Genomic DNA, 16,714 nt, shown 5'->3' with positions numbered 1-16,714 from the left:
CGGACTCACATGCAAACTTCTCATACACGCTGCTTTCATCGCCATTTCGTAAAACGGGTCAGTCTTCCCCGCATGGGGCCTGTAGAGCCAGACGAGCAATTTTGTTCAAACGAAGAGCTCCTAGGTTTCTTTCTTTTGGGGGGAGGAGAGGGTGTCAAAAAAATTTTTTTTTAAAGTAATGTATGCAGTTTAAGTTAAAAAATTCAGTCCTGGCTGGTAGCTCAGTTGGTTGGAACATCGTCCCGATGTGCCAGGATCGTGGGTTCGATCCCCTGTCAGGGCCCATGTGAGCATCAGCCAGTGGATGCGTGGATGGGAGGAACAACAAACACATCAGTGTTTTTCTCCCTTCCTCTCCCTCTCACATCAGTTTTAAAAAAATTTACAAAAAGGAGTTCAAACAAAGCCCGTGCTTTGCCGTCCCCAAGCATTCTCCCCGGAGAGCCGGCGAGCACCGTTTGGTGTGTGTGCTCCCAGACCTGTCCCTGCAGATGCTGTTGGGCCTTTTCAAAACTAGAATACCGTGGCCCATAGTTTCCTGCACATTTTCCAGTCCCCTTAACGTATCCTGGAGGCCTGTTCCTATTGAAACAAACAGCTCCTCCTCGTTCTTTACACAGCAGCCTGTTATTCTCTGCCCTGGCCGTTCCGTAAAGAGTATTTAAATTAACCCCTCGTTCACGGGAAGGCACGTCGGTTGCTTTCAGCACCCCCATTGAGTTATACTCATGAGCTGCTTTCCTGGTAAAAGATCACTTCAGTTCCCAAACCTCTCCCTCCTCACACTCGAAAAGGAAATCGTGTTCGGGAACTTCCTTGAAATGCTTTGTGCTTCACATTGAACGTCTTGACCTTGCATTTAATTTTCTGTCGGCAGCAGCCGGCCTGGCCCCTGCAGACGGCTCAGGAATCTGCTGGAGGAGCTGGGGTGGCCTGCAGGTTTTAGCAGACGGCCAGTTCATCCAGCAGCCCGCTGAGCGGAGAACATCTTGATTCTATCAGCGCTAATCCTGGTCCCTGGTGGGCTGGCTCTTGCGCTTGTTAGCAGATGGAATGCTTGTCTGTGCTGGAAGCTGGAGTGCCGGGGTGTTCGGCTCTGAGGAGAACTGACTGGATCTTTCACAATGCTCACAGGGCACCGATGATCCCCCGGCTTGTGAGTATAATATTATAGAAATACATTAGTTGTGCTAGGCCCCCCTGTGGGGACGCATCATCAGGCAGAATGCTACCTGCGCCACCACATCACCTCATAGCAGTTCCATGAGGTGAGTCCAGGATGGCTCTCACCTCACAGGTGACGTGGAGAGCAGAGCCGGGAAGGGGCCCATCTCAGTCCCAGGGCCACCATGAGGTGGTGCTTGGCTGGGAAAGCAGGGCTCTGAGCTCTCACCGCCCCATCACCAACCCACTCGGGGCCCCTGACCGCTGGGTTACGTGGCTACCGATTATTTCAGCAAGTGAGCTCTCTCTTTTGTTTGAGTGGGTTCAGTCCTGCACCCTTACTCCTCATCTTCCCCAATGCTCTTTATTTATACTTGGGTGTTGGTGTATCTAGACGTCTCCTCGTGTGATTGTGGGGCGAAGGTCCAAATATGGGGTACATATTGGAGCCTTCAGCTGAGCTGGTATGGGGAGGAACTGTTCAAAAGTGTCAATTTAGTGCCCAGCTGGTGTGGCTCAGTGATTGTGTGTCAACCTATGAACCAGGAGGTCTCAGGTTCCTGGTCAGGGCACAGGCCTGGGTTGCAGGCTCAGTCTCCAGACTGAGGCGTGCAGGAGGCAGCTGATCAATGATTCTCTCATCATTGATGTTTCTATCTCTCTCTCCCTCTCCTTACCTCTCTGAAATCAATAAAAATATACTTAAAAAAATAAAATAAAAATCCCACAAAAGTTCAGTGTAGGTCAAGTGGGGAACATGCCCCCATCTCTGTCCTTTGAGGATTTCCTGTCCTCCAATTTCATCCACTTTCTGTTGATGATGGCGAGAGCCAGCAGCTATAAATCATTTGGGATTTTCTTCACCTCGGTTCCCTTTCGAGACTTTAAATGGAGCTTCACAGCCTTGGGCGGCTGCCATTTCCCCTGCGGGTGTGAGCTGTCACCTAAGGTGAGCGAGGGACGGGGCGAAATGCAGACGGGCCTCCTCCCCTCTCAGGCCGGGGCGGTCACCTTGGTCTGGTTCTGTAACAAGGCTCGCTCGGCTTTTACACGTTTGCAGGGGAAGGGTAAATGCCTAGCCTGTTCATCATCATTTTTTTAACTTCTAGCCTTAATTATAAAAGAGGGGGAACCCTCCACCCCCCAAACATGGCCTAACATGAGAGAGAGAGACAAAAGGCAAAGTTTTTTTGTTTTGTTTTGTTTTGTTTTGTTTTGTTTTTCTCTTTTTCCCCTTAAAAGATCTTCAGTGTCTTACTCTGGGGGGGGGGGGCGGAGGTGGTGGCGGGGTCACTGGTTTTCATTATAATAATGTCATCTCTTTGTGGAATGTTTCAAAGCCAGTCTAACTTACTTTCTTACTTAAAAGCATCATTTGTACTCAGTGCAGGGCCTGGTACCCGGTAGGCAGTTAGGAAGTTATTGTCTGGATGTAAGAAGAAGAGATGAATAGGACAATTGAGCTTTCCTAATGTAACTTTCAGTCCTGTGAGTGATCCTCATTTCCGCTTCCCATGGAAAACCCAGGCTAGTAGATTTGGGTGGAGCAAGTGGGGCCTGGATGGCGGGTCTCCCAGGTGGAGGGACAGGGTTAGAACCCCAGTTCCTGGGGTGTGGTGGGAGCTGAGAGTCACAGTGAGACAAAGGGCACTTACTAAAATGATGCGGCTCCAACTCCTGCTGGCACCCCCAGTCCCTGTACTGTCGCTCTCTCTGCCATCTGACCAGAACCCGGTGGTTTGGGGATGGAGGGTGTGACCGGGCCGTAAGCAGCTCAGAGGTTCTGCCTGGGTTCTGCTCACAAGCACAGCTGCTTCCTGGCCTTGGGGCCTGGGGCTGGGCTCCTTCCTGGCATCCCGTCTCCCTGCCTGTGAGATGAGAGTCACGTGGGGCCGTGTGACAGAGTGTGTTCAGAGTGGCGGGGGGTGAGCCTGGGCTCCGGCACCAGAGAGAACTGGTTTACATCCGTGCTCTCCTCTCTGTCACTTTTGGCAAGTGCTCCTGTGGGCCTCTGTTTCCTCATCTGTAAAATGGGGTTAGCCATGACCATGCAGTGTTGCTGTGAGGGTCACATGAGGAGAGGCCGGTGGCACCAGCCCGGCGGAGGGGCGGTCTGGTGGGCAGAGCTGTTGTCTGGCGGCCGCTGTTGATGCAGAGAGAGGAGGCGCTTCGGAGTCTTTCCTGTGCGGCTCCTCCCGCCCTCCCTGCTCTCCTCCAGGGCTTCCCCGCTGGCTGCACACGCGTGCACGGGGTAGGTGAGCCGTGTTTCAGGCTTTGCCACATGTCAGCCTGGGCCGGCGTGAAAGGTGACAAAGCGCTCCGTTTGCAGCCAGAGTTTATTATTTCAGCTGGGCCTGTTCCCAGAGCAGCTGAGGCTGGAAGCTCTGAGCGAGGGACAGACACCACCGTGCTGAGGCCCCGAGAGCTCGCGCTGGGTTTACCCGAGCCTCCCAGTGGGGACTCGGGGCTCCTCTCCCCATGCTCAGTCCCCTGGGGCCCTTGTCCTGCTGGTCTCCCAGGACAACTGTGTGCAGCAACAGAAAGCAACCGGGACCTGTGGCTTTGAAGTAAAAAACCTAGTTTACAATGGGGGGAAAGGAGACATATGTACTACTGTTTGTAATACTTTACACACTAACACACACACACACACAAAATGGGGGGGAAAGGAGACATATGTACGACTGTTTGTAATACTTTACACATTAAACTCACACACACACACACACACACACACAATGGGGGGAAAGGAGACATATGTACTACCGTTTGTAATACTTTACACACTAAAACACACACATACACACACACCCCAAAACAAAACAAAACAACAAAAAAACCTATTTTAGGATGTACTACTTGGGCCATTTGGGGGTATTCTTCCTTTTTCCTTCTTTCTTTAACCTTAGTCTCACTTTTGAAGGCTTTCCCAGTAGTACTAAGTGGGAAGAGACTAAGTACTAGGCCCTTTAATAAGACCATCTAATTTAATCCAATGCAGTTGAGTTGCTAGATATTCTAGTAAAGTAATCCTCAAAAGTGATAACAATTTTTTCAAAAGTTGAAAAGAAAGCCCACCAGGTGACGATGCAAGTGCAGATTTTAAATAAAGGACGCCTCTTGGCCAAAAAATAGGGCGTTTGGGATAAATTATGGAGCAGTACTGTCCCCACAGTGTCCACGAGCAGAAAGTCCACCAGACACTCTATACTAGGGGTGTCGAACTCAATCAGAGAAGGGGCCAAAATCTAAAACCCAGCCTAAATCGCGGGCCGAATGGTTTACTGAACAGTCATAAACTGTCATTGTGATGGAAACGCAGCCGAGTGCAGTGATGACAGCGCGGTGCGGGCCACATTGCAAGGCCTGGCGGGACGGATTTGGCCCGCGGGCCTTGTGTTTGACACATGTGCTCTATACCAAAATAAAAAGAAGGTATTGAGGAAATAATTTGCTCCAATAATTTCAGGAAGAAATTGCCCAGCAAAGCGAGAGAGAACAGAAGGAATGGTTGGCACAAGTGAAAACTTGCAGTCTGAGGTTGTGCGTAAAGACGTGTAGTTGCCTATGGTAGAAATCTCAAATCGGTGGTTTGGGAATGTTGATTCAGTTGCAGAGAAATCCCGGCTGCCACAGCATGCCGTGCCCAGGGTAGACATTTCTAATCTGCACAGTAATCTTCCTCGCCGAGCTTCCATTCTCATTACTTTGTTCATGGCAGACACTGGTGATCCATTTTGACAGACTTTCTTGCTGAATCCAGAGAATGCCCAGAATCTTTCTCAAAACCCCGAGTTTCCACCTCAGATGCCAGCGCCATTTGCCACACCTGGTCTGTTGTATCATCTCTTAAAACATTTGTAACATAAAAAGACCTTCGGAATGAATTTATTTTAAAAATGTTACGTATTGATTTTGAGAGATAGAGAGGGCAGGGGGAAGAGAACCATCGACTTGTTCCACCCTTCCGTGCCTTCGCTGATTGACTCTTGTATGTGCCCTGACCAGGGATCGAACCCACAGCCTTGGCACATCGGGACTGCGCTCTAACCAACTGAGCCCACCTGGCCAGACCGGGGTGAGCTTCTTATTAACTGAACCCTGACATAGTGATATGTAAAAATTGTTAACTCAGACAGTTCCTTTGTTGATATTGAGCAGTTCTCGAGCAGGAACATGATTCGGAAAGGCAGCTGACCCAGTGCCCCAATCTATTCTTACTTTATTGTGCCTGTATATTTATTTGTACCTTACCTTGCCAATGAAAACAGACCCACGGGACTCTAGGTCTTCAAGGCCCAGGACATCCTGTCCTCTTGCGGTGGTTAAACTGCTGTAACAAACAGATTAAAAAAGAAGACAGTGGCTTTTTCAGGCGTCAGGTTGGTGGGGCACCCCATGCTTTGGACCCAGGTTCCTCCCTTGCCCGGCCTCTCCTAGGGCAAGTCCAAGCTCAGTGACTGTGATGTCAGGCTCTCTGGCTGGCAGTAGCGGAGAGAGTTTGGACAAGGCACACCCACTGCCCACGGCTCCAAGGTGATGGCGTGCTTCCTGGTGCTCACGGTTAACTGGTGAGGCACCCGCACCACCGAACTGCAAGGGAGGCTGGGAAGGGTGATCTGGTGGGAAGCTGCATGCCTGGGAGACGGGGCGGAAGGATTTTAGTGGCTTCAGCCACAGATTCCTTCAGTCATCAGAGGAGTGAGTCACCTGCTTGTAATTCTTGTCCTTTGTTGGTTCGAAGCCCTGGCGTGAAGCCAGCCTGGCTCCCTTCATCCAGCCCCGGGGCCTCTGGGCACCTGAGCCGAGGGGCGCGGTCTGTCCTTGCCGAGGGGATGGGAGGACTGTTGTATCTGCAGAAATGAGACCCTCATTCTGGGCAGCTGACCGAGGTCCTCCTCAAACACGGCGTCGGGAATGCATGGCAGCTGGGCGAGGGTTGTTTTATATATTGTGTGTGTGTGTGTGTGTGTGTGTGTGTGTGTGTGTGTATATATATATATATATATATATGTATTTGATTTTTTTTTCAGAGAGGAAGGGAGAGAGCTAGAGAGTTAGAAACATGGATGAGAGAGAAACATCGATCAGCTGCCTCCTACACACCCCCTATTGGGGATGTGCCCGCAACCAAGGTACACGCCCTTGACCAGAATCGAACCTGGGACCCTTCAGTCCACAGGCCGATGCTCTATCCACTGAGCCAAACAGGTTTCGGCTGGGCTAGGTTTTTTTTTTTTTTTTTTTTTTTTTTTTGGGGGGGGGGGGGCCCTAGGTTTTGATGGGTAAACTGCCTCCTTTTAGTTCAGGGCACTCTCTTGTTGGGACAACCAAGGCCTACAATTTGGCCAGGATTTGTTCAGGATGGAAAAGAAGGCAGGATGGAGAACGGCACAGCCTGCCTGGGGTGTCAGTGGGTTCTGGGGCCAGTTGACTGAGCTCTGCACTGTGGGGCAGGCGTGGGGGGCAGGGAGGGGAGGGGGTGCCCTTGCACAGGATGCTGCTGCTGTCAGCTCACCTGGCAATCAAGGCCGATAGGAAACCCCAGTGCAGGCATGTAGGTCACCACCTGTATCAGCTAGGCTTTCACTTTTCCCTCCTGCCTTTGTCTTCTCTGTCTCAAGCTTGATAAAAGCACACTGAAGTCCGTGGTGGTTAGAATACCAGCATTTATTGAAAACTGTGTGGAGGTCTGAGTGCTCAAATGTGTTATCACATTTAGCCTTCTGAGTAGCCCTACGCTCATGTTCCAACGTTATCCCCATTTGGCAGATAAAGAAACTGGGGCATATAGGGATTGGATTGCTTGGCCAGGGTCCCACAGCTTGTATGGTGGCACCGAGCCTACACGTCAGGCCTGTTCCCCTAAGGACCTGCCCCGGCCTTCCCTTCAGGGACACATGGTGTGTTGTCTGCTGGGGGTTCACAGGTGGCCTCGGTCTGGGGTACTTTAGAAGTCCCATGCACATTTTGCATTCACTCTCGGACAGGCAGCACTGCCTGTCATTCAGCACGGGGTGGGGGGTGAGGGTAGGGAGGTGTGTGTGTGGCAGCTGGTCCAGGTGTCCAGGCTGTGGGACCTGCAGGGAGCAAAATGACTCATTCCTGCCTTTGTGGAGCTGACCCTGAGCAGAGGAGGCAGAGCCAGCCCCGGTGATTTCAACACAGTGGCAGGTGCACTGAGAGAAGAGGGCAGTAGCCTGGTCAGGAGAGGGTCTGGGGGTGGGGGTGGGGGGTTCCAGGCCAGGCGGGCTGGGGCCAAGGAGGGAAAGTGAACCCCGGGCAGTATGAAGCCAGGAAGTCCAGGAGGAGCCAGACCTTTAGGAGGTCTGACACATGACCAGTAGTTTTGTTCCTGGGTGATTCTTGGTTCCTCTTTGGCTGCCATCTCAGGCCACATTGGTCTCCTAAACTACTCAGCTCGGATATGTCCCCCTATGCACCTCCCTTACATGCTCTGGATTCACATGTCCTTACATGTTCAATGTTGTGGCTCAGCCTCCTCTTGGAACCAGAGTCGAACTGTGACATCCTGGTTCATAAGCTGATACTCAACTACTGAGCCATGCTGGCCAGGCAGACCCATTTACTCTGGCAGCAGCCCTATGAAGTGCTGACTGCTCATTGCCATTTGGTAGATGAGGAGAAATAAGGCTCAGAGAGGGTGGACAGATTGTTCACAGTGACATTTCTAGCCGAGCTGCTGGTCCCAGAGCCTGCACTAGCCACACTGCCTCTCAGTGGGTGACAGAGATGAGAAGGCCGGGAGCAGAGTCTGTAGCAGTAGCTCCCCACATGGCCGAGTCTATGCTGAGTCTGGGGGGTGCATTGTCCCAGGCACAAGAGAAGGAGGTTTTCTGAAACCCCTACTGCTCCTTGACTCCTGCACAGCCACGTGGCTGTTTCTAGCCCAATAGCGAGCTGCACTGTGGCCAGTGTGTGACCTGCTGTCCTTACCTGGGAGAGCAGAAGTGTGGGGTGGAGGCTGCTCAGGCCCCATTGCCCCGGTAATTGGCACAGCCAGGAGAGGTCGGCACAGTGCACATAGTAGGTGCATAGATGGTTGTGTGGATCTGATCCTCCTGATATGGCAGAGAGATGAAAGATCACCCACGCTTACCTCTGTGAACCTTGTTCACAAAGGCGCCGCTTCCAAGACGCTTCTGAAGATGGCCTAAAAATAGCTGCTTCCCACCCCCGTAAACGCGTCCATTCCAGAATTTTGCTTAACCAGGCCTGGAGAGCCGATGTGCTGAAATGCCGTGAAAGCATTCCACCCTAGAATTTGCAGTAGCTCAAGTTAACGTTCTAGCTATTAAAAAAAAAAAAAAAAAAAAAAGGCTCTGTCCTCGCCCGAGAGCAGTGCTGGGTAGTTCTAAGTACTTCCAGAAGGTGGATGTGGTTTGAGGGTCAGTGTTGTCCAGAGCCAGGACCAGTGATGTGGGGATTGTGATTGGTTGCGATCTGGGGAGTTGAAACTTGGGGATGGATTCCAACCCCCTGTCAATCTCAGCAGATTCCAGGAGGTGGGGTGGGCGTGGTGGCGTTGGCTTGTTGTATCCCTGAGAGAGGCTCACTAGCTCTCCTGCCAGAGAGGCTTCTGGCCGACGGCTCTGCCTTCACACTCCGCATACACATCGCAGAACTTCTGTGATCTGCTGTGATGGTCAGACATCGGCACCGCGATGCTGGGTAGCATTTCATTTTCAAGGCGTTGGGAGTCTCCTGTTTCGTGTCGGTGGGGATGGGGAGGCTTGGGCACTTCGCCATCTGATTGTTCCAAGAGTTTGTGGGAGCATTTGAACCTTGAAGCACTTGAACCTTCTTCACCTGTCAGAATCACTCCCGGAGTGAGGATGACCGTCCCTCCAGCCTCGTAGATCAGCAGGACCTTAAAGAAGGCCTCCCCATGCGGACACCCACCTCAGATTCATTGGAAACGGAACTTCTGGGCATTGTATTTTTCAGAATTTTGGCTCAGACTTTTACTGGGTCATAATTGACCCAAAACCATTTTGAAAAAGATTCATGTCCCATTCCTCGAGACCAGCATGCCTGTATAAGCTGGGTAAAGGCAGAGCAAGCTGGTTTCATGGTTTGATTTATGAAAGAAATCTGCAAGTTTGCATTTGAAAAGCATTTAGCGCACAACTGAGGGAAGTTCGAACTTTGCAGATGGATGCCTGTGGCTGGATGAGACTTGGGCCTGTTCAAGGCCAGCCCTCCACCTTCGCACCCCTGTTACCCTAGCCATTCATAAGCATTCACTTCCTCCCTCCTCTCACCCCACTCTCCTCCCTTTAGCTCAAATAAAGAAAACTGGCATGGAAAGTTGTGTGACCTGGAATTTCTTGGGATCAGTTGGTAGCACTTACAGACAGCCTCAGAATAGGACACCTAATCCCCCAATTCAGTCCTGGTCCAAGGCTGCCTGCTGGAAAAATGTGTGGTGTGGTGGGTGAATCCCATGGATCTTAGGGTTCCAGGCCGTGTCCTGTGTCTCATGCAGATTGTTGCTGCTTTATTGACCATGGGCCCTCGTGGGCAGCAGAGCTGGCCTCCCGGTCACACGGCCAGTGCGGCTGGGCAGGGCCTTGAGTTTAGAAGGACTGTGCTTGCTTTAATGCTCTGCTGCTTGCCCTTTTGAAATTCTTAACACTTTTTGGACAAGGAGCCCTGCATTTTCCTTTGTCACTGGGCCTGTGAGTTCATGTAGACAGATCTGCTTAAAAGCTGTCATTTACACAATTTATTACATAAAACTTCATAGGCTTTTATTATTTATACAATTCATTACAGAGAATATCACTGGGCACCATGATTTTGAAGGAGAGGATTGCTCGAAGTTAGTTGGTCTTACCAGCCAGTTCACAATAATCTTTACTCGTCTCGTTTTACGTGATCAGGTTTTATTATGATAGAATCTGCAAACATGAAATTACTTTTGGTTTCTGTGGTTTTGGGTGTGGCCTTTTAGGAGAGTCTTTTCTTGTAAAAGATGTAACATTAAACAGGTTAATTAAAAAAAAAAAAAGATCCCGCCCTTTCGATTTTGAGTGGCATGCCATTTCCTCTTTATCAGCACGTGAGTCTCTATTTTTCATGGGGTTGTAATTGGGTTTCATTTTCAGTGCAGCTTGGTGTGTGTTTAACCAACATTCAGATGGCTTGTGGAGGGCGGGTGGGACCGGGAGGGGAGCCCTGAGATGAAGAAGGCTCCGTTTCTCCCCAGCAGGTGCTCATGGTCCCGGAGAGGGATGTGGGAGGCTGAGGAGTCCTGGTCACAGAGCTGGTGGGAGGGAAGGGCCACCAGGCGTCAGATCTGGCCATTGAATGATGAGCCATGGTTTGTACTGCAGGAGGATGGGGTAAAGGGTCTTCCCCTGAAACGGAATACCGAACACTTGATGTTTAAAAAACTTTTTTATTATGGAAAATTTCAAACATACACAAAAACAGAAATAACAGCATAATGCATTTTTTATGTACCAAGGCCACCAGTTTACAACATTTTGGGATCTTACTTCACCTATTCCTATCCTCAGATATTTTAAAGCAAATTCCAGCATTGTATCCTCTCACTCTTTTTTTAAATATATTTTTACAGAGAGGAAGAGAGAGGGATAGAGAGTTAGAAACATGGATGAGAGAGAATCATTGATCAGCTGCCTCTTGCACACCCCCTACTGGGGATGTGCCCGCAACCAAGGTACATGCCCTTGACTGGAGTCGAACCCGGGACCTTTCAGTCCGCAGGCCGACGCTCTATCCGTTGAGCCAAACCAGCTTCGGCTATCCTCTCACTCTTAAATGATTCAGTATGGTTCTCTAACAGACAAGGACTTCATTTCCTTTTCTACAAAGAGCAGGATCCACACTTGTGCAACCCTGAGGAATGACCAAGCCTTTTCCGCTCTCCCCAGACAGCAAAGCCATCGTGGATGGGAACCTGAAGCTCATCCTGGGCCTGGTGTGGACCCTGATCCTCCACTACTCCATCTCCATGCCCGTGTGGGAGGACGAAGGGGATGACGATGCCAAGAAGCAGACGCCAAAGCAAAGGCTGCTAGGATGGATTCAGAACAAGATCCCCTATTTGCCCATCACCAACTTTAACCAGAACTGGCAAGACGGCAAAGCCCTGGGTGCCCTGGTAGACAGTTGTGCTCCCGGTAAGTGCTCGTGGTTACCTAAGCCATCTCTTTGAGATGTGGGTATATGGGCCTTAAATTTCTTATTTTCACTGGGAATGCTAGGTTTGCTGTGACTGGTGTGTTTCTCCTGGTTTTAGCCCATTGTAAGATATCAAAAGGCACTGAAAATGACTCCATCTACCTCTCTAATGGCATGTCTTACAGGTGTATCCATGGACTTGTTTGAGCATTGAATTCGGTTATTTATCCAAATTCCCAGTGAAGGCTTTAATGCTTGGAGCAGGCCTTGGGTTTAGCTTCTAGACTCCTAAGTCCTGCTGCTTCCCATAGTTGGTGTCTAGTTTCCCGTAGCCTTTGGCAAAAACATGTGGCCTGTTAGGTGGCTTGGCATGAAAATCTAAAAACTTTCATTGAGCGGAAAGTACCCATTTTTATCGACCACTGGTTTGACCAAATAAGGCCTTCTCCGCCCCTTTCTTTCTGTGTTGCTATGAAATAGGGCCTGGTCAGGATCCAGTTGGAGCCTTTTCCACCCTTTCCTGAGTAGCTGAGTGTGCCCCGAGACAGTAATTATCCTCATGAAGGGATTAGATTGGTTGGTAGAGTTTGCTGGTACACACTCAATAGAAAAACCAGAGCCTATGCTTATATGTATCTCTCAAAAATTTCTTTAATAAAAGCTCTAATAACCATATTTTCCACTTACTGAGTGCTCTGCATGTGCTGGGCACATTAATATTTAGTAAGCTAGTGCTTTTCAGTATGCTCAGAGCGGGACTGTCTGGTGTCAGTTGGGTATTGGGGGTTGGACTGACTCTGGGCCTCATTCTGTAAGCTGGAGTCATCAGAAGTAATTCGGAGCTCAGCAGCAGGCCATTGCCTGGTGCCCTCATCCTTGCTTGCATCCAGAGACTCATTTTAGGATATCTCTTTCTAGTTTAAACATGGGGATTTTTACTCTAGTCCTAAATACTTCTTGTGCTCTCAAAGGTTTTTGAGATAATTCTAGGTTTGGCCTTTTAGCAAGTGAATTTTTTAAAAAAATTATACAGGACGCTAGTTCACTCTTTTTAGATATATCCAAGAATGGGATTGTGATATTGTGACTTAAAATAAGAAATATGTATTTTAGTCTTTGTCCCCTTTCCTGGTGCTGAGCTCCTAAAACCCTTGGAATTTCCTGAGAGACAAGAACCAGGATAATGGTGTCTTTCAACCACACCTGAGTTTATGTTAATGAGGTGCCTTTTGGAAAACCCCAAAGATGGGGGGAAGTTGTCTAGGGAGCCTACCCATTAGAGGATTGAACTTTCAGCTTTCTCTTCTGACCCCCCGAGAGGGGAGAGGGGCTGGAGATTGAGCTAATCACTGATGACCAGGGGTTGAATCAATCCAGGTTAAGTAATGAAGCTTCCACAAAATTCCTGAACTGTGGGGTTTCGGGAGCTTCCAGGTTGGTGAGTACATGGAGGTTCTGAGGGTGACACCCTCAGAGAGGGCTTCCTCCCCCTTCTCCCATCCTTCCCTCTGCATCTCTTCCATCTTTCCGTTCCTGGGTTGTATCCCTTTGTAATAAACTGGTAATCTACCCTGTTTCCCCAAAAATAAGACAGTGTCTTATATTATTTTTTTCTCCCAAAGTTGCGCTAGGTCTTATTTTCAGGGGATGTCTTACCTTTCCATGCGCTAGGTTTTATTTTTAGAGGATGTCTTATTTTCGGGGAAACACAGTAGTAAATTTCCCTGAGTTCTGCAAGCCACTGCAGTAAATGATTAAACCCACTGAGGGAGTGGTGGGTTTGTATCTGGTTAGTCAGAAGCCCAGGGGAGTGGGAAGAGGGAGTGCAGTTTTGTGGGACTGAGCTCTTTGCTTTGGGATCTGATGCTGCCTCCAGGCAGATAGTCAGGATTGAGTTACATTGTAGAACACCCAGTTGGTGTGAACCCCACACTTTTGGTGACCAGGATACAGAAATGTGAGTGTGGAAGGTTGAAAAATTTCTCCTGCAAAAGGCACCAGGCCCAGGTGGTTTTCCGGGCTTTGTTTGCTTATATCGCACCTCGAAGGAGTGGCTAACCCCCATCTTAATGCAAGAAGATAACATCCTGAAAGAGACGTCTCAGCTAAGACAGAATAGTTCTATCCTCCCATACCCACATCCATGATACTTTTTGCCTGTAAAGTATATTCAGATGCTCCTTGACTTCCTATCGGGTTATATTCCCTTAAACCCATTGTAAGTCGAAACCATTGAAATTCAAAAAACCATTTCATATGCCTCACCTATCAAATTTAGCTCAGTCTAGCCTACCTTAAGCAAGTTCAGCCTGTGGTTGGGCAAAAACAACTCGTTGCCACTGCCCGTATTGCACAAGAGTATTGCACCGTATATCACTAGACTGGGAAAAGATCAAAATTCAAAATCATGAATATGGTTTCTACTGATGACGGACTCCTTTTGCACCATTGTAAAGCTTAACAATCTCTTCAGTCAGCTAATACGGCGTCTTCTGTGTTATGTGAACAGGTCTGTGCCCAGACTGGGAATCCTGGGATCCGCGGAAGCCGGTGGATAATGCACGAGAAGCCATGCAGCAGGCAGACGACTGGCTGGGTGTCCCGCAGGTATGCACGCGCACGCGCCACGTCCCAGAGCGCTGCTTGCACCCTCCAGCTTGTTCTGGTACTGGATGGTGTCTTTTTGAGTCCGGCAGGCAGGCTGACCTCAGCATTAACCTTCCAAGAGAATTGCTTGTGACATGCTCCCATCTTCCTCAGTTTACCTATAATAATAGCTTGTTATGGACTTAGGTCCTTGTGTAGAGCATCCAAAAGTCTTTAAAAAAAAAAAAAAAAAATATATATATATATATATATATATATATATATATATATATATATATATATATATATTTTGTATATATATATATATGTTATATTGATTTTTTTACAGAGAGGAAGGGAGAGTTAGAAACATCGATGAGAGAGAAACATCGATCAGCTGCCTCCTGCACACCCCTTACCGGGAATGTGCCCCCAACCAAGGTACATGCCCTTGATCAGAATCAAACCTGGGACCCTTGAGTCCGCAGGCTGACACTCTATCCACTGAGCCAAACCAGTTAGGGCCATCCAAAAGTCTTGACTCTTTGTCACATGTGGCAAAATTTCTAGTATTTCTGCTCCAAAAATTTCAAAGGCTATCTTTGGACAATAGGTTGCAAATGAGGACCTTAATGATTAGGTTGGATCATAAGAAATCAATATTTAATCACTTCTTATCTATTTAAAATTTAAATTTTTTTTAATATCTTAAGAAAGAAACCATGGCACTTAGAACTTAGAAGAAATATAAACCAGGATAACCTACAATTAATGAAAATTTTGGCAGAATTTGTATTGCCCACAATCCTATCACAGAAATATCACAAGACAACTTGGAAATTATAGTACGTCTTAGATACCATCTGCAGTAGCCACATTGAGGTAGATTCTTCTAAGCTCTTCCAAGGAGTCTAACTAGCCCTTCCTCCTCACAGTGGAGCACCACGGCTCCCACGTTCAAAGTCCTGGCCAGGAAAAGTTGTGGGTAGCCCATGCCATGGGTGGATGACCTCACCACAGGCTCCACTGAGGTCCAAGTTGGTGTTCAGAGCCGAGTTTAGTGCATTTGTAACACGATCCCTTGGGTGGTAGAAAAACTTGCCTCTATTTCTTTGGTTTGGTTTTGGCATCGTGTCTCTGCTTCATGGCCCATTTCTTGGCATTTCCATCGTCGGGAAGTGGCGTGGTGTGGTTTTCATCTCTTAAACCTAAAACCATCTCCTTTTGACGTTCATGTGATGTTGGCACCGTTAGGTTGTGGAAGGAGCTGCCTAGACGAAATGCCAAATCACCACCCGTCCTCCATAGTATATAATACAACATGTTGTACAAACCCCAATGGCTATTTTGGTGCTGCAGGCTATTCATCAGAATGATTTCTGTGTATTTTTTTGTTTTTGTTTTTGTTTTTGTTTTGTTGTTGTTGTTGTTTAACCATGGGAACAGGGAAGCTGGGAACGTATGTTGTTCGTCTGCATTTGGTTAACCTGGTTTATGAGACCGGGTCTTCCGTTCATCTCCAGAGGTGTGGCTTGCCTCTTGTCGGGGCAGGAGGATTTTGGGTGCTGTTTAGGCCAGGTGATAGAACTGAGTCTGCCATGCCTGCAGTGAGGCTGCCTGGCCAGCATGGGTTATAACTTGACTAATACTCTTGTTCCTAAGATGAGTATCTGCAGAAATTTATCACCTCCCCATTTTTAAAATGGCTTCTGATGTAGAGATATTATAACGTGTTAGCTCCAACTGCCATAACAAAATACCATAGATGCGGTGGCTTAACCCACAGACATTTATTTCTCAGTTCCGGAAACTGGAAGTTAAAGATCAAGATGCCAGCAGATTCGGTTTTTGGTGAGGGCCCTCTTCCTGGCTAGAGAGAGGAGGGGTGGGTTCGAGGGAGTGAGTGTATGCACATTCTGATCGTTTTTATTCTTCTTATAAGTAACCCAGGACCGCATGACCTCATCTAAACCTGCTTAGCTCCCAGAGGTCTACCTTTCATTAGCGGTAAGGGCTTCAGCGTGTGAATTTTGGGAGGTCAAAGACTCTGTCTATAAGACTACACATTAGATATGACATTATGTGGTCTCTTTTTGTTTTAATTTTTTATTAGTAACTGGAGTAACAGAGATGTATACAATGGATAGAAGAGCAAAGGAAAAAGGCCAGTTTTGCGCTTTATATGTAATTGTCCCTTCGTCCTCCTCACCTGATGCACTTACCTCACTGGAAAGTTTGACCCGGGGAGTGAGTGGTTATTTGGGGGAGGAGGGGAAGTATGTATTCTAGGAATGACATAGAGAATTGTCCAGAGAGGGCCCTCACCTTCCAAAGGGAACGGCCCTCACCTTCCAAAGGGAACGGTGATCCCACTTTAAAGGTCACAACACTCTGATCTTGGCATGGCACCTGTTGTAAGTTCACTTAATTTCGTATTATTTGTACTGTTTAAGAGACGTTTGCAAAAACTGCAGTACCTCGATGTGTTGTGGCGTTCACTCTCGGTGTCGCTGTTCTAGGTCATCACTCCTGAAGAAATCATTCACCCGGACGTGGACGAGCACTCGGTGATGACGTACCTGTCCCAGTTCCCCAAAGCCAAGCTCAAGCCTGGGGCTCCTCTTAAACCCAAACTCAACCCCAAGAAAGCTCGGGCCTATGGCAGAGGTAAGCACCGGTCGTGTTGGATTTGAGGCCTAATTGTGGGTCTTAAAGAGTAAGGCGTGGCTTCAAGGAGGAGAGTTTTCTCAGAACCAAGAACGGAGGCTGCATACACCCGGGAGCCATTGCC

The 16,714-nt window shown here is 48.5% G+C and overlaps 1 protein-coding gene across 10 annotated transcripts in view; it reads left to right on the top strand.

The window, feature by feature from the left end:
- The window catches only part of FLNB (filamin B), a 136,272-nt gene that overhangs the window by 41,487 nt on the left and 78,071 nt on the right, over window positions 1-16,714 (top strand). For all 10 annotated transcript variants that reach the window (XM_036430718.2, XM_036430717.2, XM_036430715.2 and 7 more), the window contains exons 2-4: window positions 11,088-11,336; window positions 13,847-13,944; window positions 16,443-16,590. In XM_036430718.2, the coding sequence (XP_036286611.1) occupies window positions 11,088-11,336; window positions 13,847-13,944; window positions 16,443-16,590 (495 nt within the window). The remainder of the gene's footprint in view (window positions 1-11,087; window positions 11,337-13,846; window positions 13,945-16,442; window positions 16,591-16,714) is intronic.

Source organism: Pipistrellus kuhlii, unplaced genomic scaffold (genome assembly GCF_014108245.1).
Source record: "Pipistrellus kuhlii isolate mPipKuh1 unplaced genomic scaffold, mPipKuh1.p scaffold_m20_p_11, whole genome shotgun sequence".
In the NCBI taxonomy this organism is placed as follows: domain Eukaryota; kingdom Metazoa; phylum Chordata; class Mammalia; order Chiroptera; family Vespertilionidae; genus Pipistrellus; species Pipistrellus kuhlii.
Note: the sequence above shows the minus strand (reverse complement) of the source record. Positions and strands in the feature narration are given on the sequence as shown.